Source organism: Lytechinus pictus, unplaced genomic scaffold (assembly GCF_037042905.1).
Source record: "Lytechinus pictus isolate F3 Inbred unplaced genomic scaffold, Lp3.0 scaffold_19, whole genome shotgun sequence".
In the NCBI taxonomy this organism is placed as follows: Eukaryota; Metazoa; Echinodermata; class Echinoidea; order Temnopleuroida; family Toxopneustidae; genus Lytechinus; species Lytechinus pictus.
This window is the reverse complement of record NW_026974140.1, coordinates 7213721-7239415: the sequence shown is the minus strand read 5'-3', so window position 1 is coordinate 7239415 and position 25695 is coordinate 7213721. Positions and strand designations below refer to the sequence as shown.

Sequence of the window (25695 nt, the reverse complement as noted above, 5' to 3'; positions counted from 1 at the left end):
TATGATACAAAATTAAACATCTTTGTAAAAAAAAACCCATATTCAGCATAAATCATTACACCACAGCCTCTATTTTAACTTACTGGTAAACATGTTATACATTTAGGAGTGATTTATATATAGCCTCTAATTAATACTTTTTCAAACAAATATACTACCAATGACCACAGTGCATAGTGCACCTAAATACCGCATCACCATATGCTCTATGATGTACACATCTATGATTCAAATATATATAAAATTCAGCCTAAAAATCCGCTGATGATCTAATTGTATAAAGAATTGTTTTGATCAAGGCATCATTTCTATTATCATATTCAGCGAGAAATCGTACAAGGTTGAGAAATTCTGTGAAAAAAATCTTTGATCGACTTGGTGCAGGAGAAGAGCCCACGAAGGCACAATGAAAATCATATGAATATATAAACACAACAGAAATTTCTTTGAAAATTATACTGGGGAGAGGAAAAAAGTTAAACAAAATTCACTACGATGAGGTATAGAAGCCTTAGCAAGACAATATATTGTACCAAACAAAATTTATGTCAAATTTTTCACCTTGTGTACAAAAATAAAAGATAACTCAATCAGTGTAGAATCTTTGTGAAAGATACTGTTTGTACATGTATTAGAAATTTATCTGCAGGCAGTTATGCAGTTACTAATCGTAGAATAATCCTAGAAGGTGCATTCAATATGCATAAAGATTTACAGTAGATAAATTGAATTAATTCACTCTTGCAATTACAAAATAAAAGAGAACGACTTTAACCTCACTTTGGTGGACAAAAAATGAAGGAGGGATTTAAAAGAATTGAAGATTGTTTACATGCTAATCAATCGTATGTTAGGGGGAGTAGGATTCGGGCAGCGTCACATCTCTTAAAAACAAAATACTGCCAAGCAAGATTTTTTTAAATCTTACTTATACAGATACTTCAAAATGTGAGCACTCTAAATTCATACAAATATAAAAGCTTATATTTCATTGTTTCCATATTTGTTGCCGACTAAATGTACAACCAAAACTTATTTGACGATGTACCACTCTAGATTTGTCTTAATCTATATTACATTCAAAGTTTGGTATTTGACATGCTCCAAATTGATGATGCTTATATAATCTAGTTGCAATTTAAACTTGAAGAAACATCACATAATCTAGGATTGCAAAATAAGTGATAACCATGTACAGCAAGTTGAATCATGTCTAATAGGAAAACAATAAGAATAACAATTCTCCAACCAAGATTCATTTCAAGATTCAAGGAAAATACCAAATTCTTTGACAGCCTCTACTTGTTATAACATAACAAATGTAAAATAATTTCCATCTTTAAATTACACTAGCAATATAATCTCATGATACAACAATTTAAAATGAAGTGCCTTACAGTTTAATCCTGATCGCTTTTTTCAACTTGACAATTTTATTTCATGGAACAGTAAAATGTCAAAATTTGATTTGCCATCATATGTGTGAACATTTGCATGTAGTATAGGTATGGAGCTTGTCATACATGGCATGGTGCACTCATTCACATAATGTGTTACTGAAAATACCTTTATGAAATTATTATATGAATACAAGTATTGATTATACCAAAATTTATTTCAATTGTAAATGTGGAAATAAACAAGATATGATGGGCACAAATCAAAAGTTGAGCCATGTCTAATTTTGATAATTTGTTCATGTACAGCCAATACCAGGGGAGGTAGATTTTCTTCTTATGCATCACATATATATAAAGTTGTTGTCTAATCCTTGTTACAACAAATACTACAGGACTGGATTCTCAATTATGAAAGTTGAGTATATTTTATTTCTGGAATTAAAAGGTAAGTACAGGATCATATCTCACTCGGCCTCCATTATGTGTGCAGTACCAGTAAGCATTCGTGCATTGAAAACACTATATATTTGAAAAAAAATTGCAGTGAAAGTCCCATTATTTTCAGCATTTTCTAAAATTACTATTCAGCAAATCAATTAAATCAGAGTAGTGAATGATTGAAAGACACTGACCTAAAGACATAACACTTCTATGAACATAAACCAACTCCTGACTAGTTACAAAGTTTTCTGTAATTAAGGCTTTTACAGAATGGCAAATTTAAGCATTCCTACACCATTGGACAAACCATTGGAAATCGTCTTTCATGATTATTTGAAATGTCCCCACATCAAATGAAAACCATTATTTACTAACTACCTGCACTAATGGAGACTATGTGAGAACATTATCAATTTAATCCCAGGTCTTGCTATGCATGTACATTCTTCACTTGAAAGCTATTTGGAACATGCAAACATGCTATTTCTAGAATATGGTGACCTCATACACTTTTTATTATCAATAAATCTGCACAATGAAAGATCAGGCATATGCTAAATATCAGTAAAGAATACATTCATTATTAGGACAACATGATATTCCACTTATATAAAAATATTATGACCACGAGGCTCAGCTACTAAAAACACTACTGTCAGTACGTGTAACACCTCTCACAGTAATGTAAAGAAATATTGTGTTTAATAAAATTCTGAAAAAAACAACAAATCAAACTCTTGCAAGGAAGTGAAGGATCTACCCATGGCACTACCTCTGATCATATTCACCAGGGAAAGGGGCGGGGGGGGGGGGGGGGGGGAGAGCTCCTTCCAACCAAATGAAAAATATACTTAGCAAACACACTGCCAAGCTGATTTTTCCTATTTTGGTTTTAACACTTGAGCTCTATGACGATGGTAACTAAGGCTATGGTATATGGAATATATTGTTAAATTGTGTTGAAAGGATTAATGCAGACATTGTTAGACAATATTGCATACTCACAACACATGATCAAAGACACAAATGTGTTACACTGTGCAGCAATAATTCAGGAGATATATTAACTACACAATCTTAGAGTAAAAATCCCTACACTGATACATGAAATTATACTGTTTATGATATTTATCAAGGGGTGGAAAGTACACAGGGCATACATCAGCGACATGTAGACTGATTTGGATTATGATTGTGATTAATATCAAATGTAAATTACATGGAGTCGCCTCATCAAAACAAACTCTTTCAAAATCTGCCAACTGTAATGAATGATTATAAAAGATGATGTTATTTGGTAATGCTTCAGTACTGTTAAACATTCTAAGTAATAGGGCAAATAATTGTAGGATATTGACTGTATCAACACAAACGTCTTTAAAACTTAGACTGGATTTTTAATTTACTTTGCAATTGGATGTGGTTTCATCACAAAACTCAATTACATTCTTAATGAAGTATTAAAATGTTCCAATGTCATATAATCTTTTGATTTCAAAATAATGCAGTTACCAAAAAAAGTACAAATAAGACATTCAAACATTCCCCCCCCCAAAAAAAAAAAATCCTTGAAATATCAGTAAGTATTTAATATTGGTAAAATATTTGTGTAAGGTTATAAGACAAGTAATAACTAGTATTTTGGTCCTCATTTACATTCAATGCAAAAGCTTTATGACAAAAAAAAAAACAGTTAGGCAAATGGTTTTTAGACCAACAAGAGTTCTTTTTTATAATATACTTGGTATCATAGGTTTGAGTGAAGTACTTCATGATATTGAAAGGAACTTTTTTATTTCAAACATTTAAATAAACCACAAGCATCGTATCAGTGAAACTTCTTTAATTCAATGAAATTTGCTCTTACTCAATCAAATTGCATTCATAAGCTTATAAAAGTAAATTTACACTGTCTTGTTGTTAATAACCTTCTTTATGAAACATGTTCCCTGATGTGTGTATACTGACAAGTTCATCAAAGTTGAAAATGAAACTGATTTCAAATAAGACAGAAATATTAAATCTCACGACATAGACTGAAAATTGAAATAATTGATGCACTTGTATCAGCTGGTACGATACAATGTTCCAGCTTAAATTTGTTTGGCACATAATTATTAGGTTCACACTTTGTTAAAAAAAAAAAAACGTTGCTCCTAAAAATCACCCACTGTTTCAAGCACAGGGTGATTAAAAATGGGTGTTGGTGTTTAAGTAAACTAGCACCAGACATAACACTGGATGTGACATGGAGCTGGTGCTAAGTCAGAGTTAAACTAGGTGTAGAGCTACAAATAATGTCATTGGTATAACATCTATAAACCCAAATTTGGTGTTTGTACATGTACTAGAATCAACAGCTCTTAACACCCAAATTCTTGACACCAACACTAAATAAACACTAACCAACAATAAATCATTGACTGCATATTCTCATCTTCAGGGAGATTTAAGTGTATCGTTGTGGAAACAAAGGTTTCTGTATACGAAAGAAAGAAGGCCTCTTTCGATCTACATGTATCTCCTTTGACAATGTGTTTCCAGAACAATCTAAGTAATATCTGGATGAATCGGAACACACAATTTTTTTATCTGTACCAACTGTGAGAACTTAAAATAAAAAGAATAATGTACCCTACATTGGAAGTTTGAAGGAAAACTACTGGGTCTCGTTTCATAAAGACTAGTTATAATAAGAACTGCCCAAATTCTATGACAAATCTGTTATCAGCCAATCAAATTGAATGATTTCAGTAGCTTTTAACTGTTATTGCAGATTTGTTATTGTAACAAGTTTTATGAAACAGGATCCTGGTTTTTTTCTTACTTTAATCAGTAAACTAGAAGATTATAAACCTTTCTGGTCAGTATGATATTTTGGTATCAAAGCAATAACCTAAGATTAAGGCAACTGTATCTTAATACTTCATTCATTTTAAGAGCTGTCAACAAATCAACAGCATTCGTAGGTTGACTTTGAATGTTTACAGCAATCTATCTGGAATTTCTACAGTTTAAAAATTAATTGCAATACAATGCAAGGTTTTTGAAAATAAATTACCTTGTAATTTTCATTAGAATGATTGGTCTTTGAATATACATCTCCATATGATACTTGAAATTATGAAAATCTTAAAGTCAATGATTTTTGTGGCAATGTTAATGAAACTATTCATTCTGAGCACTTTAAAGAATTAGATGGTCACTTTTATTAGTGTTCTATTACGAAATTCATTTTAATCATCAATTTAATAAAACAAGAAGACTATTACAACTTAGGAAAGTCTTCACTTTGTGAGGGCGAGGAGAGGCAAGGATATATATATTTATATATATATACACGTACGATGTAAGCATGGGATATAAATATAATTGATATTACTTTTCATTTTTATGATATAGCTCATAAATAAATAAGATCAAAAAGAATAAAATTACCCAAGATTTTGTCATTTAGGCTTAAATATAAGGCATTACTAGTAATTCTTTACACACCATGAATATAAAAAAAAAATGTAAACTGTTACAAGGAAGAGGGACATTACATGTACCTGTGTCGTGAAATAATAGTCTTTTGGGTCCAGATGACATGTATTATATAATTTGTAGGTACTATGCTAATATCTCATTAATTTCTTCATCTGTTACCATAGTAACACCATTCTCCTTCTTCTCTTCCACATTCTCCTTACTCTTTGATTTCTTGACACCACCGGTTGTTCCATTCTTTTCTGGTGGATCCTTGATACGCATACTACGCCCCGACGTGATCATTTCCCCGAAGCCCTCTTGATGTGCGAAGGCGTAACCGGAGCGGACCGATCCAGGTCGCGACTTTCCGCTCCCCATGCGAGATCCTGGTCGGGCAGAGCCGATCCTTGAGGGGATTGCACTCTTGTTTCGGATCTTTGTCAGCTCCACGTCTCCCTTTCCCTTCGCCTTCTTGGCCTCCCGTGCCTCCTTCCTTTGGAGCAGTCTAACACGGTCCGTCAACGTCGGCGCAACATCCATGCTCAGCGATCGTCTTCCAAGAGCGGGAAAGAGGAGGATGACAGGTAAGAGAGCTATGGTGAACCAGAATGTCGGCAGACGACACATAACAAATGTGACTCCCACATAGGTAAATGTCGCCCTCAGAAGTTCATATATGGGCTCGGAGTATAGCAGAAGAGCATACAGCCAGTAGAGGGCAATGCTGCCCCAGATACATAGGTGACTAAAGACAGTCCAATAGGAAGTATCTATGGCAATCTGGAATTAAAACAAAACAAATATTAATTGAAAAACTATAAAATGTCAGGATAACAAATACAAAAGTAATATGATGAAAGTATAATGAAGATTTTTTGTTTTAAAATCATTACATTATTCTACACTTTATGGCCTTTTAAATATAGCGTTTACAGAAGTTTTTTTTTTTTTTTTTGGGGGGGGAGGGATTTGTTTGTCACTGAATACCATTTAATCAGAGCCACCACATGAGTAGAAAGGGATGTTTGAATGAAAGTGGGAATTACACTTTACACTGAACATCTCAATACTAAAGCATGCTTAAAGACCAAATCTTATTTCATCCAGGCAATAAAATGCAGGAAACATCCAAAGTAAAAAGAAGAAAGTGTGAACGAATTGTAGATACTAAAATGAATAGGAAGGCAGTGAACTATCATCTCCAGGTCCTCAAGAAATTATAATTATGTCCATGAGGTCATCATACCTACATTTATATGAACACTTAATCACTTCTGAAATGGCACAGGAGGAAAGTTGAAACTGACCTTTAAGTTGACAACATGAACAAGCATAGACGCCACAATAGCGCCAAAGAGGAACTGTGTGTGTATAGGCTGACCATCAGGGGACAGATTCTCAGACAAGGCACCTAAAAACAAAAGAAAAGGGGAAGAAGTGTGAATATATTTTTCTTTCAATGAAAGCGCCCCCCCCCTCAAAACAAACAACTTTAAAAGGATGCTGCAATATTGATTTAACAATATTTAAGCAGTTCCCTTTTTACAGAACAAGTCCACCCCAACAAAAAGTTGATTTGAAGAAAAAGAGAAAAAACCAACAAGAATAAAACTGAAAATTTCATCAAAATCGGGTGTAAAATAAGAAAGTTATGACACTTTAAAGTTTCAATTAATTTCACAAACAGTTATATGCACATTCTGGTCGGTATGCAAATGAGGGAACTGATGTCACTACCATTGCCATAATCTTTATCGCTGTCGTCACCACCACCACCACCACCATCATCATCATTATCATGATCATCATTTTTATCCCACATCTTACCATATGGAATGAAGAACAAGGCGAGTGAAGTAATGACTCCTTGGAAAAGGCTTTTTAGGAATACAAACCAGTTGAAGAATTTGTTCTTCTGGCCTGGTTTATAGAGCGCTGGGAATCGAATACTCATTTCATCATTCACATCCTGGACAACACAGAAATAGAAAGACATCTAATTACATTATAATAGAAAAGACATCTAAAAGGGCATTTTCATGAAATGTATGACACATATGTTGAAATGATTTGTCTCCATTTTACAGTTCACATGGAAAAGTTGTGATGCTCTCAAATTATCATTATTTGAACATGGAGACAAATGGGGTCAAATATAAAAAAGGTTGATTTTTTCAAATAACCAAACAGCAATAACAACAGCAATTATTATAACAAAGATAGCGAAAGAATGATAATACATCAATATAAGACATAATGTTATCATTATTTTGATCTATGCTAACAAAAAATCTGATTGAAAGTAAGTTTAGACTTTGATGATACAACGTCATTTAATTTTCTATCACTTAATGTAGCAGACTGGTAAATGAAGATTGATGTGATATGTACATTGATACTGTATGGACTACAGTACAGACAGATTTACAAACAAAAGTATACAGCTGAAAAGATATAAAAATAAAGTGAGAGAGTGATCAACAGACAGACAGATAAACAAAGATCTAAGCAAACAAAAAACAGGTGCAAGTTTCCAGTAAAACAGACAAAAAGACAGAAAAAGGATGTCATATGTAAGTTCAATCACTGACCTGGTCAAATATTCCGAGTGATATAACAGGAGTAGACGTGAAGATAGTATTGTAAGCTGTGATGAACCACTGGTCATAGCCCGTCTGTAGGAAACAACAAAAAACAATTATACTTTTGATACATTATCCTTGACAATGAAGTATTCTACAACACTACAGCACAGTTATGCAGTTCCATGGAATACTTCTACTTCAACCCAATTTACTCACCTGGGTTGAGTGCAGCATAATGTGGAAATATTGTTTTTCCCTGAAGGAAAATGACATCATGGAGTCAGGTTCAAGCCAATGACCAAGTGATTAAAAATGTATCACAACCACTACACACCAATGCTTTCAATTCATAGTAATACATTTAAAAGTTCATCCATCAAAAAGACAAATTGAACAAATAAATTTAGTAAACAAATAAGAAAAGCACAGCACTAACAATTTCATAATTATAAGATGCAAGATCAAAAATCTACATGTACGGCAATTTAATATTTGCTATTTATACAGTTATATGCACATCTTGGCCAGTATGCAAATGAAGTAATCGATGATGTCACATGCTCACTACATCTAATGTATTTTATCATGAAACATAAAAAATTCCAACATTCATAGATTTGATGATAAAGATTGTAATAAATTAGAATAATGATAATTTTCCATGGGGCCAAACAAGTAATGTTGATGAGGATGATACTTACCATAGCAGAGTAACCACAGAAAAATGCAAACCAGAAATGACAGACAGTGAAGGCAAAGTTTTTATAGAAGAAGTAGGAGAGGAACTTGCACATTCTATAGTAGGACCATCTACCATGGACGAGGAGCAGACGTTCTAGGTAACGGAACTGAGCAAAGGAGAAATCACTGGACAGTACGGCCTGCATTCCTTCTTGACCACTGATACCAACACCAATGTGAGCAGCTAACAGTGAAAGAGAGAGAGAGAATGAATACATTTTGCTTTGTTGATCATACACAGATGGAAATTTAAATTGCCAAATACGGCGTGAAGCAATTACATTATAAATATGCAGATAAATGTAGCAAATGTGAAATCTACATGACATATCATTTTTATTTGATGAAACATCAAAGCCAAAAGAATGAATCGAAAACAGAAGATATTGATATGCCAAGAAAAAACAACAACAGACAAACACCTTTTGGGATATTAATTCAGTTAATTCATTACTAACTGAAACTAATTATTTTTTGAAAAAAGAAACACGCTTACCCTGCATATTACGTGAAAGAATATCTCTAATAAATTCCATCATGGTTGTGCATTCATCTGCCCATATCAATCCTCCTCCAAGCAGATATTTAAGTCTCATTTATACTTTTTAATAAAATTTGTTGAGAGTAGACAAGTAAACTTGTACTTAAGTTAAATGGATCTGGACTGTACTTACTCTTGATCATACTGACATCATTAGCTCCATCACCAATGGCCAGAGTGACAGCATTCCTGTGAGTCTTGACAAGGTCAACTACTTGAGCCTTCTGTAGAGGGGTCACTCGGCAACAGATTACTGTCTTGCAGTAGCAGGCTGCTTCTAGGAAGTCTAGTTCTACCTCTGGGTCTAGAAGATGGGCCTGGGAGGAATAACAAATAAAGGTTAAAAGTTTAAAACTATATTTTTCTGAAAAAGTAATGGACTATTTTTAACAATTAAATCTTTCAAATATGTAGTGATTGTTCTATCGCTTTTTCATTGATCGATTCATCATGAATATTTTGAATTAGACCATATTACCAGAGAATTCTCAATATTTCAAAAATGTTGAAACCCACATTTGAAAATTCATCTCTCAAAAATATTTCTTATGATATAATGCATCCCTCATCAAATTTGAACCTAAAGCTGTAACCCCCTAAAATATCTCCCCATACACAAGAGTTGTACATGGCACTGAAATTTCAAAGGATGCCAACATTTTTTCAGTAGAATTAGGTCATATGTAATTTTCTATAAAAAGTCAATAGGATAATGCTAAAATTCCAAGTCAACCCATTAAATTCCAGAAAATACAAAAGTGGCCGCTCTCTCACCAATGCAGCTCCTGTTACAACAATGGCAAAACTGTAGATATCTCCAAGCTCATCAATGTCCTTGCTCTGGTAGGAGACATCATCATCCAGTTGGCCCTTATCCTTGATACCCATCACGTCCTTGATCTTGCACAGTGCCCCCTCAAGTTCCTCACGAGCCTCCGCCTTCTCCTTTGCTGAGATGATGAAGATCTCGTTGAGATCTTCACTCAAGAGGTTGCAGGAGTACCCAATGTTGATGGCAGTCTCTTGCTTGTCTCCGGTCAACACCCACAGTTTGATGTTGGCCTGAGGACATATAGAGATTTATGTGATTGAGAGTGAAATTTCACATCAAAACAAGTGCATATTAGGCTTCATACCCACATACAATTACGATCTAAATGTGAACAACACAAATTAGCAAGGTAAACAATAAATGATGCAATATGGCAGCAGGCAAAACTGTAAACAAATATTTTGTGGTATTGTCAACAAATGAAATATTCTGAAACTTGACAAGGGTATTGGTAATGCACCCCAGTAGAGTCATGGGGTTCAACAGTAAAAAGTGACATTGTTTGGACACTGTGCAGGTCATCACATGCATTGATTAAACATGAGGTATAGCAATTGAAAAAGATTGATAACAAATTCTATAAAAATCGTAAAGCCATATACCCTTTTCCATTTAACTAGAATATTGTTCAGTTATGATATTCTTAAATGACAGAAAATTGCTCCCATGATAAATTTGCACAAACTGAACCTAACCCCTACTCTTATCTTTCATATTCTGAAACCCCCCAGACCATATCACATTCCTAACCCTACATCTCTGCAGGAGTAAATACAGGTATGCTCTTCCTGGTTGCAAATGTCAATTCATCAAGGCTCCAGTTTGTATGAAATATCTAGCATGAATTGATCCTTTACCTTGTGCAAGTTTTGGATGGTTTGTGGAACTCCATCTTGAAGTTTGTCTTCAATGGCAGTAGCTCCGAGAAGAACCAAGTCTTGTTCAATCTCATTGTAGACCTCATCTAGTTTGGCCTCTCTGTCAACCGTTGCTAAACTGTAAGAAAGAGAATTACCAATTTGATCCTTTTTACCATACAATTTCACATTTTGAGGTTTGGTTGAAGGGACATATATTCAATATACCAATATACAAATTAAAAAGCACATTCATACCCCCTTTGAAGAACCTGTAAATAAATAGTTAGAGCATGGAAGAACATTCCTATATTTGCCAATTAACTGGTTGACTGATTTCTATTCTACATATATTTCCATTATTAATTCACGAGTGGATGTTGATTGTGTATATGCATCTGATGCTGTAGTTGCTAGCGTTGTTTATATGGACTGGTATGGAGACAAGGCATCCGCTGGAATAAATTCATTTACAGCTCACATTCTTAATTCTCACCAATCATCATTTTACACTTATCTTTTAATTATGTTTCTATTCAATATACATGAATGTGTCATAAATGTAGGCTACAGTGCTATAGGCTACAACCTCTGTGCTGATTGTTTTAATCCATTTTTTTAATTGAATAATACGTTCAAATATGTGTGTAAATACATTTACAGGGCAGTGTTGTGTTGTATAAGTTATGAAACCTTCATAAAGTAACTCTTCCCTGTCCTCTTCCTGGCTTTTTTTTTTTTCGGCTGTCTTATCAGAAATAATTCATCTTTTTGGTATATTCAAAAATGCAAAATTTCATACTTGAAGCAGACCATTCAAACTAATAAAAAATTTGGAGGGTGTAAATTTTTAGAATATGTTTCTTACGATGCTTCTTGGTGTCTCTTTCTCCATTCATAATAAGTGTGTTCATCCACCTCCTTCATAGCTAAGCAAAGAGTTCGCAGACCATCGTTAGCAAAGTCCTAAAGGTCAAGGTTGGAAAAAATACAAACGAATTTGGATTGGTGCAATATATAAAGAGTAAAATATCATTTAAGTTTCTACATAATTGAGATAACATTAAGAACCTAAATATAGACTTGAACTTCAGTCTGACTCAAACCCTAAATTTTGACTTACCTTAAGTTTGACTCAAACGTAAATCTTGGCTCGATCTTAAAGGTCATGTCCACCCCAGAAAATTATTGATTGGAAATGATAGAAAAAATCAAACTACTGTAGCATAATGCTGAAAATTTCATCAAACTCAGATGTAAACTAAGAAAGTTATGACATTTTTAAAATTTGCTTATTTTTCACAAAACAGTTATATGCACAACTCAGTGATATGCTGGTGGGTGTTTCATAAAGCTGTTCGTAAAGTTACGAACGACTTTACGCACGACTGAAACCTGTTCTTGGGTCATAACTCAATTACATAGGGATATCAGATAGCACAAGAAAAGATCACCAGTCGTGCGTAAAGTCATTCGTATCTTACAAACAGCTTTATGAAACACCCACCAGGGGCCCGTTTCATAAAGCTGTTCGTAAGTTAAGAGCGACTTTAAGATCGACTGGTGATCCTTTCTTATGCGCTAAACCATGTCAATGAACACTTTTATGCTTATCATTCACCACAAGAAAGGATCACCAGTTGTTCTTAAAGTAGCTCTTAACTTACGAACAGCTTTATGAAACACCCACCAGGTCTGTCAACTTTTTGACATGTGTGGGTGTGACATCATACTAAAACTGATGTCTGATGGGGAAGTTGGATCAAGCTTGTGAATTCCTGTGATTTAGTTTGAGAAATAGTTACAAAATGCCTTCTGACTAGTTTCTGACCCCAAAGCTAACAAGATTTGTTTTTATAAGAGAATATCTCCTGTCACTCAGTAACATAGAGGTTCCTGTTTAACAGGGGTGGCCAGATTTACCTCATATCCCTCTTAACCCCTTGCTATACTTTACACTTGTCAATGCATCCTTCATCCTCGACCAAACAATCATACTCTCCTCCACTTGAGGTGGGCTTGATACAAGTGTATCAACAGAGCAAGACTGTTAAGACCTCATAACTTATATTGAGATAATTAGTCACATACAGGTCAAATCGTCCGGAATATTGTGAGCTTAATACAACTTTCCAATCAACTCAGCAAAGTTTAAAACTTACATTGAGATGCTCATTGGTTACATCCTTCAAGGCATCACTGGATGAACCAAGACGTTCATAGATGACGGTGTCCGCACCCTTACAGAAGAGCTTGATCTTCTGACCCTGCTTGACAATGACAGACATCCGTTTCCTTACATTGTTGAAATCAAGGATGTGAAGGAGTTCATAGACATCTTCCTGTCCCTGTACGACCAGTGTGATAGTGGTTGGTGTACGAGACTGAAAAAAAACCATAATAAAATAGAGAGCAGGAGATGAAAATGGATGCTATGACGTGCAGCAGTGCATCAATTGGGTTGATGTAATACTCAATTTAATATCACCAGAATTAACTTTAATTAACTGAGCAGCATTGTTTATTCAATTCATTTCTATTTAAAAAAAAGAAGTTATGACATGTTGATATACTGGCTAGTTATTTGTGATAGATTTGGGCCATTAAGGGAAAAGCACTACATAAAAAATAGCTATTATCATATTATTATTATAATTAGCTCAACAGGAAGAAGAACTTCATCATTTTTTAAATTTCTAGATGCAATAATGGGCAATCCCATGAAGTATTTTTAGGTCTTACCCCCTTTATTTGTGTCTTTCCTGCAATGACTTGTTCTCATGTTGCAAGTTGTAATGCTCTCAAATTATCATGATGTGAGAAGTAAAGGGAAAGAATGTTTGATCACTTCATTGAATTTTCCTATTGATTCCTCATTTTTAAGCTGACTCCCTTTCTTACCCACTATGTTTTCAATTGGCTATGTCCCTACAAGCACAGATCAAGGTTATTGTTCTATAAATGTTTGGTTTGATTGTAATAACCTACCTTGAAAACAAAGCCAAAATTTCTGGCTGCTCCAACCAATGCTGCCTCATCTGGTGATTGAGCTTGGTATGCAAGATTACCTGATGTCAAAAATACAGTTGTCATCATTATCTCCACAGAATTAATTTTTAAATCATTTTGACATTTCTATCTGACTCTGGGAATGTAAATGGTTCAGCAATAATATCGAAGAGGGGGGTTAAGTACTGTACAATGTCTTTTTACTATTTGATTCTTTCGTCTAATGTTGTACAATTCTATTGATTTGTTTGCGATACAGGATGTGTTGTTAAAAAAAATATTTGTTTTATGGTTAAAAAATGTGGAACAAATTACCGGTAGGCAACTTGTCAAATGTTTGTGCTGTCTCTCTTAGCAGAAATCCTGTTATAAGGCACTATGCGAAAAAGGTGATCTGTGTTTCTTCTTACCATCAGCATCAGTTTCTGGTATGACAGAGGGATAGAAGACGGGACTTATAATCAGCATCAGTTTCTGGCATGACAGTATGACAGAGAGATAGAAGACGGGACTTACTATCTGGAATAACAGTATGACATTGAGATAGAGGACAGGACTTACCATCAGCATCAGTTTCTGGCATGACAGTATGACAGAGAGATAGAAGACGAAAGAACAACCAGCAATGTTTATCACCCCTCTGAACAGAATCAAGTAGGCTGGGATCATAGAACTTGAATCCTGGCTCACACATGGTATTAGATGAGAAATCAACAAGGGGTGTGTCCTGTATAGGGGAGGGGACAACAAAGTAATGCAATAAGTAAGCAGGAAAATTTTCATAAAGCTGTTTGAAAATTATGCATGTCATCTCCAAGAATTACGGAAATGTTTAATTCCCATCAGCATATTTAAATCTGATCTATGTAAATCAAGATTCTTGCTGTTAGAAGCATGTAAATGCAAAGTTTATCATTTGTCCAAAGTTTATTAGTCTTGCAGGAAATTCACTCCCAATTTCTGAATATACATTTTTTGACGGATATTTCATTCAAGCGTAGTGGTCTACCAGCAGATGCAAATCAGATAGGCCTTACTTCTTTCCATCCACATAAGGATATAAAAAAAGAAAAACCTCCACTTTTGATGATCCTACTTGAAAAAGACTGCTTCATTCCAAGTAGTATCTTCTAGGAGATATCCTTTTAATGTTGTTATAGATGGTATCCCTCTCCACCTCTTCCCCTCGTTGTTTTTGAGGTAAGGGCTGTTTTACTTTCTAGCATTTTTAAAAAGTGACCCATCCAAGTCAGCCCAGGCTTTGTAATCATTTGGCCAAGTGACTTGGCTTGTCATATTTCTAAAAAAATAATTATAATAATAATCAATATTTTTATTACCTCTGTTATATCCATGACATCCCCATTGATGTCCTTCACCTCTCCAAACTTTCTTCCTCCAATGGAAGCCTTGTTGAATGTCATCATATTCTGGATGAGCAAAATGAATTTTTAAAACCAACAATGAAATTGTACATCAACATCAGTTACAAATCATTTCCAGCCTAGCCTAATATAAATTTCTTGAAGTTACTTTTTAAATTAATTTAGTCCTCTATCCATACATTTCTGTTTATAAATTCAACAAAGTAGGAAGTAAACCCCTTGCCTAACAACTAACTATTATATAGCTTACTCAGACACTCCCTCAACAAAGCTCAAAGCAATGTAAAAAAAAAATGGTGCTGGTCTCACCATATCTCTAAACGAGGCTTTATGTCTATATCCCAAAAAAAACCACAAACCGTGACATACTAAAAAAATCAGGAGATAATGGCAAATTCTTATTAGAATAAACAGATTAATCCTTTGAACCCTGATTTAGTTTTAATGGTCGTGATCCTCACCCTGAATTATTTGCAGATATCAAGATTAAAGGCAAAATGAAGAAAAACATGACATTTGAAAGACGTACTAACAATAATCTCAGATTTTTCTCAAAATCACTGCTTTGACGGAAGTAGAAAATCATCAATAGCTTACGCATAGTCCTTATACGACTCGCCGTGTATTATCACACGAGCCCCCTTGGTAGGGAGGTAAATTTTTGTAATTTTTTTATGCCGAAACCTTACAAATGAAAACCAATTGTTGACGAAATTATAAACTGAAGGTATCGACTGAATATCTCTAAAATGATGTCATTTTCAAAAGGTCACCTGATATCTAAAACCCTTGCTTTTCGAATCACATTCCGGCTTTTAGGGTATATGTGCCTTCATGGTGAGGCCGGTTTTACGGCTTTTCAGTTTAAAAGGGTTAAAGAAATCTGTAAAAGGTGCAAGCAATCTTTCAAAGGACTGAAAAATAAATATACATTAAATGATTTTAAGATTTTTATTCATAATACTTTTGATGAGGGAGTAGGCATTATCACTGCTTATACTCACACACACATCATGACCCCTGTTGCATGAACATACGATCAATGGCAACTACCATGGTAACATTGCACAACAACCAATAAAATCAAGGTATCTAAGACAAATAAAGGTAAAAGAACCATCAAAGGTGGGTTACATGTACATTACCTGAGTAAGAGTCCCAGTCTTGTCTGAGAAGACATACTGTATCTGGCCCAGTTCTTCATTGAGGGTTGTAGACCTGGCCCTGGCTCCAGTCTCCTTTGGATCATAGTACATCTTGACATCCCAGTTGATAAGAAGACTCTGACACAGTCGTATCATCTCCACTCTAAAATAAGATAAGAATAATAATATATATATAAAATGATAGAAGAGGCATGATAGCTCAGTAATTAGAACAGTGGTCTTGTAATCCACCTGGTTTTGAAAATAAATCTGGGCACTCATTGTAAGTTATTTGCCTCATTAAAAAGGCCTGTGGAAAGAAACTTATGCTGTCGGTCCTCTGGTTGCTTACTTTCATTCATGATCTTAGTGATTAGGTGAAAATCATTTTACTACCACTACCATCACTATAAGGAACCACTGATGAAGGTGATGAAATGAAAAATTGTGAAAAAACAAATATTCTCATACCATCACACCAATCAAATGACTTTTCAGTGATAATTTAGCTGATACTATACATCTCGCGATCACATACAAACTGGACAACTATCAAAATGATGTGGTCTCTTATTTTACATCTCATTTTCATGAAATTGAAGTTCAATTCTCTTTTAATTTGGCATTTAATAGGCACAACAACATTAAGGACATAAGAGAAGAAGGTAAGTGTAGAGATGATGCACTTGATCTTTAATACTCACGTAACATGGTGAGATGGGCACAACGGTATTGAGGATTACATAACATACATAAGAGAAGAAGGTGAGTGTAGAGATGGTGTACTTGATCTTTAATACTCACGTAACATGGTGAGATGGGCACAACGGTATTGAGGATTACATAACATACATAAGAGAAGAAGGTGAGTGTAGAGATGGTGTACTTGACCTTTAATACTCACGTAACATAAAGTGAGATTGGCACAACAGTGTTGAGGAGGATTACATAAGAGAAGAAGGTAAGTGTAGAGATGGTGGCAGCATTCTGGTACTCCCAAGGAAGGTAGGCCTGGAACTCGCTACCGGTTCTCAGCTCCCACACTGAGCATAAGATTGCGCAAATCACGCACATGGTGAACAGGAAGCCAAAGATCTAGAAGGATTGGTAAAAAATTGAAAGATTAATACAAATATCATCATTCAAAGAACATAAATCTAAAGGTATATATTTTTTAGAATGAAAAAGAATTGATTACATCTGAAATAGCATTAATCGACATTGTGTTGCAGTCAGCCTAAGTGGAGTAAATGGGTACCTGGAAGGAATATTTCTCCTTTCAAATGCCTGTGCAGCTGAAAGGCCTCCAGGACAGCCATGACGATGGCTGCCTGGCTAAGGCCAGGTTTATAATAAAAACTATTGCACTGAGCACTCATTCACAAATGAATTAGAGGTAGAATTCTAAATTATGCTGTAAAAAAAATTTAAAAATTAATTATGTATATTAAAAAATATTTGTATTTAATTTGGAATGAAGCTCTGAATATAGAAAATGGTATTACAGACCCAAATGCATTTCAATTCCCTAAGAAATAATAGAAATTGCAGCTTTTTGAAAATTCAATCACATACATACAGCTTATTAAAGAAACATATTCATACTTACAAAAATGACCATCTTGTTGAGTAGTCTGTCGAGACTGGTTCTCTTGAATTTAGACTTTCCGCTGTTCTGCATCAGTTTAGTGTCCTTACCAGCGAAGATAACAATACCATAACACCATGCGGTGTTTCGTAATCTATACCATCATACAGGGAAAATAAAGAATAACATTATCATACTATAGTTCAAGTCAACATGGCAAGGTAAAGATTGGTCCTATTGCATTATACAATGTAAACTGATGCTAAAATATAAATACAGGTATACAAAGAGCATAATGATAATGGAAAGGGGAAGGAAGAAGAGAAGAGGAAGGAAAGGGAAGAAGAAAATGAAAGGAAAAAAAAGAACAATAGCAAGATGGTGGTAGAACACTAAGTAGAACAAGACATGAAATAAAGGATGAAGAAGATAAAGAGGAGGACAAGTTGAAAGGATAATGACAAGGGATGAAAGAGAAAAGGAAAAGGTTGATTATAAGAAGAAAAGAAGGATAAATAAGAAGAGTAAATGCCTGAGGAAAGGAAAGAGTGGTATGGGATGCAAGAGAGAACAAAAAGAGAACAAAAGTGAAAAAGAAACCTTACCTGCACCCTCGAAGCATGATCTGATCATTATTAAGGGAAAACCTATCTCCAGCCCAAGACATTGCTCCATCAAACTTATCCAAGACATTGTTGGGAGCCTCACAGCGAATTTCACCTGAAAATAAATACATGTAGGAACACAAATGCAATTATTAAGAAGCATATTTAAAACAAGCATGGATCTTTATTCTTCATCAGTTTTAGAATCACAATTATAGTACTGATTGCACATTTTTACACCTTTGAAAATAATTTCATCTTCCAACGTAGATGGGGGAGGAAGGGAAGCTGTTGGAAATGTTTTTTTTTTATTCATGACCATTTAGATACATGTTCATATACAAGTTCTTAATGCAGTTTTGAATTCTTTGAAAGTGTGTTGATTGTTCCAGGGTTCGACCACAAAATCTTGTCATCTGTTTCACACCTATACTGGAAAATCGTAGAGTGAAAGCTTGCCAGAGGAATATTGCACTACACTGCATATATTTCAACATAAATGTAAAAAGCAAAGCAATTCTAGACTTTGAACATAGGAGACTGCTTATGTGTCCCTTGATTCTCTCCTTTATTTTTTGACAATTTATTATAGTGCTGGGTCCGTTGCATAAAAGTTACTATTTTGGTAACTTTGCCATCCACTGGCAACGACCACAGTAACGCAGCCAATCAAAATCAAAGATTCCATGCAAATTCATTATTGCATAGAAAATGGTAACTTTCATGCAACAGGGCCCTGGCCTTTTAATTAAAAAACATGCATATCTGTAGCTTGCATTAATATAATTCATTTTTTTTCTTGGAATTCATCCTTGCCAAGTATTACACTGAAATATACTAATGTTTTAGGGGGTGTTATACAGAGATATTTGTGACTAAGAATCACATTAACATTGAAAGTGGGATGTAAGGTACATTAATCAATGAGATGTGTTTATCATGTGCATGTTGGTACTTAAGCACAAATTCTATTCACACTTAATTCTTTGTAATCCCCCCCCCCTGAATAAAAAAAAATGATGGCAAACCTTGGAAACCACTCAGTCTTTCTAGATCCTCTCCTAATTTTGAAGTTTCAGGAAGAGCTTGTCTTACTTTCAGATTTGTTTCCCTTGGGAAATAAAAACAAAAGTAATGACAAATCAAAAGAAGAAAATCATCTTTAATGGCCTATTGTATGAGAGTTACTTTTGCAAAAAATAACTACAATTGGGTAAGTCAAAATATACATAATGTACATAGTAGACATTCGAGCGGGTAGAGTCTAACTTAATCTACTAAAGGTTTTACAGGGGAAGTTCACACTGGAGAAAACTTTATTGTAAAAATAGCAGAAAAAATGATAAAAAATATTGGTGAATGTTTGAGGAAAATCTATCAAGGATTAAGAAAGTTATAGAATGTCAAGTTTTGGATTTGTGATGTCATAAACAAGCAGCTGCCCCATATGTTATGTAACATAGAATGCATGAATTTCAATTTTTTAATGGTTTGTGATGACATAATTTTGTTTTCTATTTAGAAACGGGGTGAAATGATTTGTCTAATGATATACTGAAGGTACAATAAAAACCACTTTCAATTTTCTGAGAAAATGACATTTCATTGATTTTTTGTCATACGATATGTAGGAACGTTGCTCGCATACGACGTCACAAATAAAATAATTAAAATTCTAATAACATTTTTATTCTTGGATGGTTTTTCTCAAACCTTCGGCAATATTTTCTATTATTTTTGGGCTATTTTAACCATAAAATTGTTGTCAGGGTGAACTTCCGCTTTAAGCAGCAGATTGTAAAATTACTTCAAGATGTAGAAATAGTTCTTGTGTCAAGTAACTTCAAAGTTCTTACACTTTGTGAAGCACATCTGAAGTGTTTTTTTTTTGCTGGATTTCTTTTTGAAAGTATCATATAATCACAATCAATCATTCATATGAGAATGAGCTCAAGCAAGGATAACTGCACATGAAATGGATGCAACACAAGCTTGAGAAAGAGGCAAGTTCATTTTTGGCTTTATTGCCACATTTTAAACAAAAAACAAGTGAATGACTTTCAAAGGCCTCACCCTTTTCACACATATTACACTTTCAGTGGGGATTCCACTGTATGTCTGTATTTGATCAATAAGCAAATGTGTGACTTGACATGACGTCTCTCTATCTCTCTCTTACCCATCCAACTCTGCCGTCTCTACATACACCAGACTGTGAGGCTCGCTAGATGATAAGAGTAAGATGTCAGCTGCGATAAAGTCATTATTCTTCATTCGAATGATGTCCCCCACCTGAACATGCTGCCATTTTACAGTTGTAAGCCTAATCAAAGCAACAGAGCAAAATAAAATAGTTGAACTGATATTGTAGTAGCAATTGATATGCCAAAACAGGTCCATGGAGATTCAAAGCCGCGAGCCCCTTATGAAGGAAGATAAAAGCTGAGTTGAATTAGAAAAACACATTCAACTATCAACAATGATGGACCATTAACATAATCTAACAACAGCTACTGAAATTATCACTTCATCAAATTGAATGTGATTGTTATGTTTTTCCTTTCTATTCATTAAAGGTCAAGTCCACCGCAGAGAAATATTGATTTGAATAAATAGAGAAAAATCAAACTAGCAAAATGCTGAAAATTTCATAAAAATCGGATTTAAAATAAGAAAATTATAGCATTTTTAAGTTAAGATTATTTTTCACAAAACAGTGATATGCACAACTCAGTAACATGCAAATGAGAGAGTCGATGATGTCACTCACTCACTATTTCTTCTGTTTTTTATTGTTTGAATTATACAATATTTCATTTTTTACAGATTTGATAAGGACCAACTTGACTGAATCATATAATATTAAACAATCCTAATTCCACATGTTCAGGAGGAATTAATCATTGTTTCACTTGACAATGAGGAGTAAATTAGAATATTTCATATTTCAAATAATAGAATACAAAAGAAATAGTGAGTGGATGACGTCATCATTCTCCTCGTTTGCATACTGACGAGGATGTGCATATAACTGTTTTGTGAAATTATGCGAAACTTTTAAATGTCATAACTTTCTTATTTTACATCCGATTTGATGAAATTTTCAGTGTTATGCTTGTTGGATTTTTCTCTTTTTATTCAAATCAACTTTGTGTTGGGGTGGACTTGTCCTTAAACTATTTTTTTTTAAAGAATTTCGGCCTGAACATCCATTTAATGAGAATGAAAAACTATTACATCCCAATTTCCAATCATTTGATTGGGGTGTGAAGTAGGTAACTTCTAAACTAAGGTAGCCCTACCTGTGATAGAAACTGTATAGTTGGTTCTTCTTTGCATTGCAGGGAAAGATATCAGCCACAGCTACATGTACAAACATGTTCTCATCGCATTTCATCATATTTTCATAAGTCTATTCTTGGAAAACCAATAAATCATATTTTATGACACAAAGATGCATTTCTACATAAAGTTTGTAGAATTCAAAATATGAGGAATTCATTAAATGGTACCGAGGGAGATGAATGTATGTATACACATATGTGTGTGAGATAAAAACTACTTACTCTCCATTAACAAGGATGAAAGATTCTCTGTTGTTGACTTGGTTGTCACTTTTATGTCTCCTCTGTGATGAACAGAAAGGGAAAGATGAAAAAATATAATCTATATTTACAAACGAGGACAAATCAAAAGATATAATACAATATAGTGGTCGAGCAGTAGTTTTGGGACACAGTGAGCCAGGTTTGATACTCAAGTCAATTCACTCCATTCAGAACCAGCTTTGGGATTGTCTTTATAACAAGCATAAGACCAGATGGGCAAAAACAAACATTGAAATATTTTTGTTATTGTTTCTATGAAAATGCTTGAATGTATGTGGAAAAGAGTACAATCAGTTGGGTAGAATTACAGACCAAATGAGAGGATAATTAATCTATCTGAATAATGCATGGCCTAGTCAGCAGTTGGTTGAAGTTGCAATAATGTGACTAAAAGCTTTCACTTTATGGCAAAGTATATACTTTTCACATTTCAATAAGAATCACTGAGCTCTCATTTCAGATAAAAATTATATTCTAAGAAATGATTATAAGATATATTTTGCTTGCCATATTTCAATCATATAATTTCATGAAAAAGCTCCAAGTTTATTCAATCCAAATCATGGTACGTGTCTCTTACATGTAGCAATATTTTATCAATTGATAAAAGCATTTATAGTTTGGACTTTTTAAAACACAAGATGAAGCTTTTGATTTTCAGTTTACTTGGTTTCATTTTGAACTATGCAATACAGCTCAGATATTTCAAAGTTGTCTAATGTTTTTTTGTTGTCAAGTGGTGTTTTGAGATAGTACTTACAAAGTCATCTACTGCATCTTTGATAGCTGTTAATCCAAGCACAACAACCAAGGGAAGCGCAGTGGTGACAGGGCTTAGAGATGAGATAGGACCAATCAACTAGAAAAATAGGGAAGAAAAGGAATCCAATATTCAATACATGAATTCACAAATACAATACATAGTAAAAAAAAGTCAATGGTCATGAAGAGTGTAGGTGATAGTACATGTATGTAGAGTACATGCAGTACATGTACTTCAGAATCCACATTTCTATTAATAAAGAGAACATGCAAAAGTCAAAATTAAAATCAGAAGAGAGTTTTGTGAGTTCGATCACAATTTCAAAATTGAGAATCAGAAATGTTGTTAAATGCAATGGTGTGGTGTCTCTTTAATACTCAAGTTCATTTTTTTAATTTCATCAGGCATTTTCTAATTTGAATCCCACTTGATTTTCTTCTGCAAATTATTCATCCCAATTGTGCTGTGCTTTTAACCAGTTATAGGCACCTGGGCCCTGTTGCATAACTTGGCCATCCAATGGTAACTAGCTTGGAATCCTTGATTTTGATTGGCTGTTGATCATTGTTACCATGGTAGTTACCATTAGATGGCAAAGTTACCATAATTTAGTATCTTTTATGCAACAGGGGCGGCGGGCCTACAGGGCCCAGTAAAATGGACTCCTGTTCTATTGTCATTTTAGTGGTCTATTCAATGCAATGCAAATCGATCAGAATGCTTGATGGTACATGTAGAGTGCTTTGATTAGTATTAAAATTCTGATGTACGTATAATTGTTAATGTGTTTGTAATCAGTCGAAATAAATCCTTCTCTCCCCTATATGTCATGTGTCGAATTGTTGAATGCAGTCATTTCAAAATCAAAGAATATAATCTGGTAAAAACACAATATTAAATAAGGTCGTATGTTTAACAGAAATTCCTCAAAACAAGGATTCATTTATTTGTTGTCACTAGATTGCAAACATGCAATGAACATTTGTCATTGGATTGTGGTATAAATGACTCTGCAAAGCTACATGTAATCATGCATACTGTAGGTCTGTCCAACTATAAACTAAACATCTGTTTGTCTGCTGAACATATCTCTATGGAACAACCCACAAATATCCCTGAACCATGAATCATTTAACACAGGGCGTGCACTTAGACAGCGAATTTATTGAGCATCATAAACATTCATTGTATACATTTCTATGGACACAAGAACAGATCAATGCATAATATTGACATCGTCAAGAACAATTTTGCATTCATGGCCAATCCAATTATCGACGCAAATCTTGAGGGTTGTGATCTTTACAATATGTATCTGCTTCAGTCCATCTCTTTAATACATTTTCCTCTCACATCTTCCTCATACACTTGATAAATAAATGTGTCTGTCTAATCTACATTTACTTTTTTTCTGATGTGAGTATTAAGTCAGAGAAGCTGTCTAGACTCATTCTACCTTAATTTTATCTAAAATTTCTGATATCCTTTATAGACTTCATTTTAACAGTGCCATAATAGCGAATTCTATAGAATCCTTCTTTGGGTATCATTACCATGGCAATGACACAGAATGCATGGCCCAGATCTGGTTCTTTCAAACGGTATGAAATATTGTTTTCATAATTGTGTCCTGTAAAGATTCTCAATAACCATCACTACCACTAGAACTTCTACTTTTGGAGGTATTATTGCTGCTATTACTACTACATGTACAACCATGATAACTAGTACTACCTCTTATTCTACTCCTACTACTACTACTTCTACTACTCCTACTACTACTACTACTACTACTACTACTACAAACTACTACTACTACTACTACTACTACTACTACTACTCCTACTACTACTACTACTACTACTACTACTCCTACTACTCCTACTACTACTACTACTACTACAAACTACTACTACTACTACTACTACTACTACTACTACTACTCCTACTACTACTACTACTACTACTACTACTACTACAAACTACTACTACTCCTACTACTACTACTACTACTACTACTACTACTCCTACTACTACTACTCCTACTACTACTACTAAAAACTACTACTACTACTACTACTACTACTACTACTACTACTACTACTACTACTACTACTACTACTACTACTACTACTACATGTACCACTACTACCACTATGACAACACCTCTGTCACTACTTTGTTGTAAACATATTAAAATAAAAACTTACTTGAAGGATGAAGAGTACAAGAAAATAAAAGTTGGCTATCCTCAAAAACTGCTCAAATAGGTTGATGGGAAGGAAGGTGAAAATGTTGTACTTGGACGTCTTGATGTAATTATTCTGTAAAAAAAAAAGAGAAGAAAATAGACAAAAAATAGACATCAATTAAATGCTTTTTTAATGTTCACATCCAGTTATGAATCAATCTACTGTTTTATGAAACTTGTCATCAATGATGAAATTCATTCTACTTAACTGACAAATTTTACCCTTCATCAAATGATATATCAAAATTTGTTCTGTTTTAATAAAGTTAAAAGTTGATTGTATTAATAAAGTAACTTCACTTTAATAGATAGAACATTCTCACACATGATACAGGGCTATGTAAGAGATAAAACACAGATGGTTTGGCTCATAGTGTAAATGAACCTAATGTCATTTTTCATGAACTTCTAATTAAATTCATTTATTTAGCCTGAATATGGTCCATCAAGACTGTTCAAACAAAACAGTAGTC

General features: G+C 34.1%; 1 protein-coding gene across 1 annotated transcript; it reads right to left on the bottom strand.

Moving 5' to 3' along the window:
• Positions 1-1553: 1553 nt before the first annotated feature.
• On the bottom strand, positions 1554-25366 carry LOC129260718 (probable phospholipid-transporting ATPase IM). The gene is made up of 22 exons (XM_054898671.2): positions 25182-25366; positions 22969-23067; positions 22167-22228; positions 20780-20923; positions 19629-19711; positions 18601-18715; positions 18017-18149; positions 17312-17502; positions 16408-16570; positions 15218-15307; positions 14439-14604; positions 13857-13936; positions 13031-13252; positions 11737-11834; positions 10869-11007; positions 9954-10241; positions 9313-9496; positions 8599-8822; positions 7904-7987; positions 7140-7281; positions 6620-6723; positions 1554-6092 (listed from the first exon to the last, which is right to left on the bottom strand). Exons 1-22 carry the CDS (start codon positions 25335-25337, stop codon positions 5454-5456), a joined length of 3606 nt encoding a protein of 1201 aa, XP_054754646.2. The 5' UTR covers positions 25338-25366; the 3' UTR covers positions 1554-5453.
• Positions 25367-25695: the final 329 nt, after the last annotated feature.

Bases quoted from the DNA above. Each gene is read 5' to 3' on its own strand.
- LOC129260718 (XM_054898671.2), bottom strand. From the start codon at position 25,337: ATGTCTATTTTTTGTCTATTTTCTTCTCTTTTTTTTTTACAGAATAAT. The intron at 11,835-13,030 runs GTAAGTTTTAAA...CTTGACCTTTAG, and splicing joins TAACCAATGAGCATCTCAAT to GACTTTGCTAACGATGGTCT. The intron at 11,008-11,736 runs GTAAGAAACATA...TCTTTCTTACAG, and splicing joins AAGAGACACCAAGAAGCATC to TTTAGCAACGGTTGACAGAG.